The following is a 2,148-nucleotide window of genomic DNA, read 5'->3' as shown; positions in this document are numbered from 1 at the left end:
CTTCTAATTAAGTCTCCTAAGACAGAAGGCATGTATTTTTCTACTAGAATCTCTGTTTTTATTCTAAACACAACCTTTTCCTCCCTAGTTCTTATAGGTAAATATAGACTTATGTAAACTTATTAAAATACTTAGCATTTTATATTGTAACTTACATAGACCTTTCTCATGGACAAGCTGAGGGCTAGTAAGCTACTTGAAAAATGTAATAAGCTTAGAAAAAGAAAAAATCTGCTTAGATTAATCATTTAAAAACAGAAATATTTTTGTATATGCTCCTTAGAAGAACAGATATAATAATTCTTATGTTTTCCCATATTATCCCATGAGGAAAAATGGTTGGAAATTTTGATTACCTAGCAAACGTGCATTCTTTGGAATTTCATAAAGTTTCCTTGTACCCTGCAATGAGTCTGCCCCATATAGACAATATCTAAACAAACAAATCAAAATTGTGTTGGGATCTAAGTGAGTTCATATTGGGTGCCATTTTCAAACCCTTATTATACACTTACAATAGCTGCCTTGCAGTAGGACCGAAGTAAACGTATACAGAAACATACTTTCTGTCTGCAGGAGGTAACTGTAGGATGCCAACGAACCATCATCAGTCAAAACTGGAAATCACAGAACATTCAGTGCTACCAAGACATGAGAAGACACAGAAGTATCACATACTTCTGATAAGGTACTGATATTTTAAAATCTTCCTACATATTAAATTTAGTGAACATTAAAGTTTATGGGCTTGACTACTTTTTTCCCCCCTCAAGATTTCTGCATTGATTACTAATTTCCTTTTAACAAAAGAAAGCTGTACCTCTTTGGTTTTCTAATAGCTGACGAGTTGCATTTTCTAACACCCTGTTCCATTAGGGATGAAACCCAAATGAATCACTTTGAACTTGACACCAAACTCTACTTAGGAGCTTCCTTCCACACCCAAGCTGAGCACCTACCTAAAGCCAATAGGTAGAAACCTATGATAGTCTCTCCTTGCTCTGTTACAGCTGCCTCTCTGCTCAGAAAACTGATGTTGTTGTTCCTCCAGGGTGCCTGTGAAGAAAACTGGACAGACATTTTCAGCGGAGATTGTGATCCAGAAATTGCTCTTTCCTCAGTGTGTCCTGATGAAATGAAATGGTGCAGCCTTTTCCTCAGTTTCTGCTCCCTGTATCCAAGGGAGCTCTTCAATAAGACTAATGATCTAAAGAAGGAAATCTCAAGGGACAGGAGCTTTGCAGCCTTCTGACCTGCTCTTCTTCACTAATCCTATCTATTAATACAGTCTGTGAATCTGTGGCCAGCCCAAGACAGCAGATTTCCTTATATCCTTATTACTGCTACATGCAGAGATCTTTAATGACGAGTGTGTATCTGACAAAAAGGAAACTTTAAAACAGGGTGATACCACATAACCTACAGGCTCACAGGCACACCCACAAACAGGGTGCATATTGACATGTTGCCAAAAAGTACTACTTTTGTCTTTTTGTTTTCACAGAAGACCAGTAGGGGTTTAGTTCAAATGAAATTGATGAAAATCTTACACAGATTAAAATAAATTAAAAAAAACCCAAACCCCATAAAAATAAAGGGTCACAGTAAAAAACACGCAGTAAAGTATTACTGACTGAAAGTGACTTTAACACAGCAGAATAAATCAGCTATGAAGTTACTTTACCAGCAGGATAGTTGCTAATTTAAAAAGAAGGGAAGATAATTTCCAGTACAGCTTGAAAGAAAATAAAGTAAGTCTTTTGAATTGATTTTTTCAGCTGGTAAGCACCCTCCAACCTAGAATGCTCCAAGTAAAGCTGGATTTAACCACACTGTTGAAAAAAAATGGGATCTCATATTGTTGAGATGTATCACATGTGATTTAAGTGAGTCAGTTTAGAGTATTTTTAGTCTTTACTGAGGTGTTCATGATTGTGTTTCAGATATGGCCTCTCTCACCAATCAGGTTGTAGTCATCATTAAAAAATTTGAGACTGAATTAATTCAACTGAGGCAGCAAAGTCTACTGGTGAGCAACATATTCTTGCTGCAATCCCTATGTGCCTCTTGGTGCCCAACCAGCTTGTCTCTTCCCACCCCAGGGCAGCAAATCAGCCCCTGTGGAGGCAACCAGCTGAAGGAAGCAAA

General features: G+C 37.3%; 1 protein-coding gene across 1 annotated transcript in view; it reads right to left on the bottom strand.

Moving 5' to 3' along the window:
- The window catches only part of LOC104410312 (opsin-5-like), a 29,918-nt gene extending 28,838 nt beyond the window's left edge, over nucleotides 1-1,080 (bottom strand). The window contains exon 1 of the mRNA XM_010020443.1: nucleotides 960-1,080. Within this exon, the coding sequence (XP_010018745.1) occupies nucleotides 960-1,080 (121 nt within the window). The remainder of the gene's footprint in view (nucleotides 1-959) is intronic.
- Nucleotides 1,081-2,148: the final 1,068 nt, after the last annotated feature.

The sequence above is a fragment of the Nestor notabilis genome, unplaced genomic scaffold, assembly GCF_000696875.1.
Source record: "Nestor notabilis isolate BGI_N333 unplaced genomic scaffold, ASM69687v1 scaffold9538, whole genome shotgun sequence".
Taxonomy (NCBI): Eukaryota; Metazoa; Chordata; class Aves; order Psittaciformes; family Psittacidae; genus Nestor; species Nestor notabilis.
This window is presented reverse-complemented; position numbering and strand designations above follow the sequence as displayed.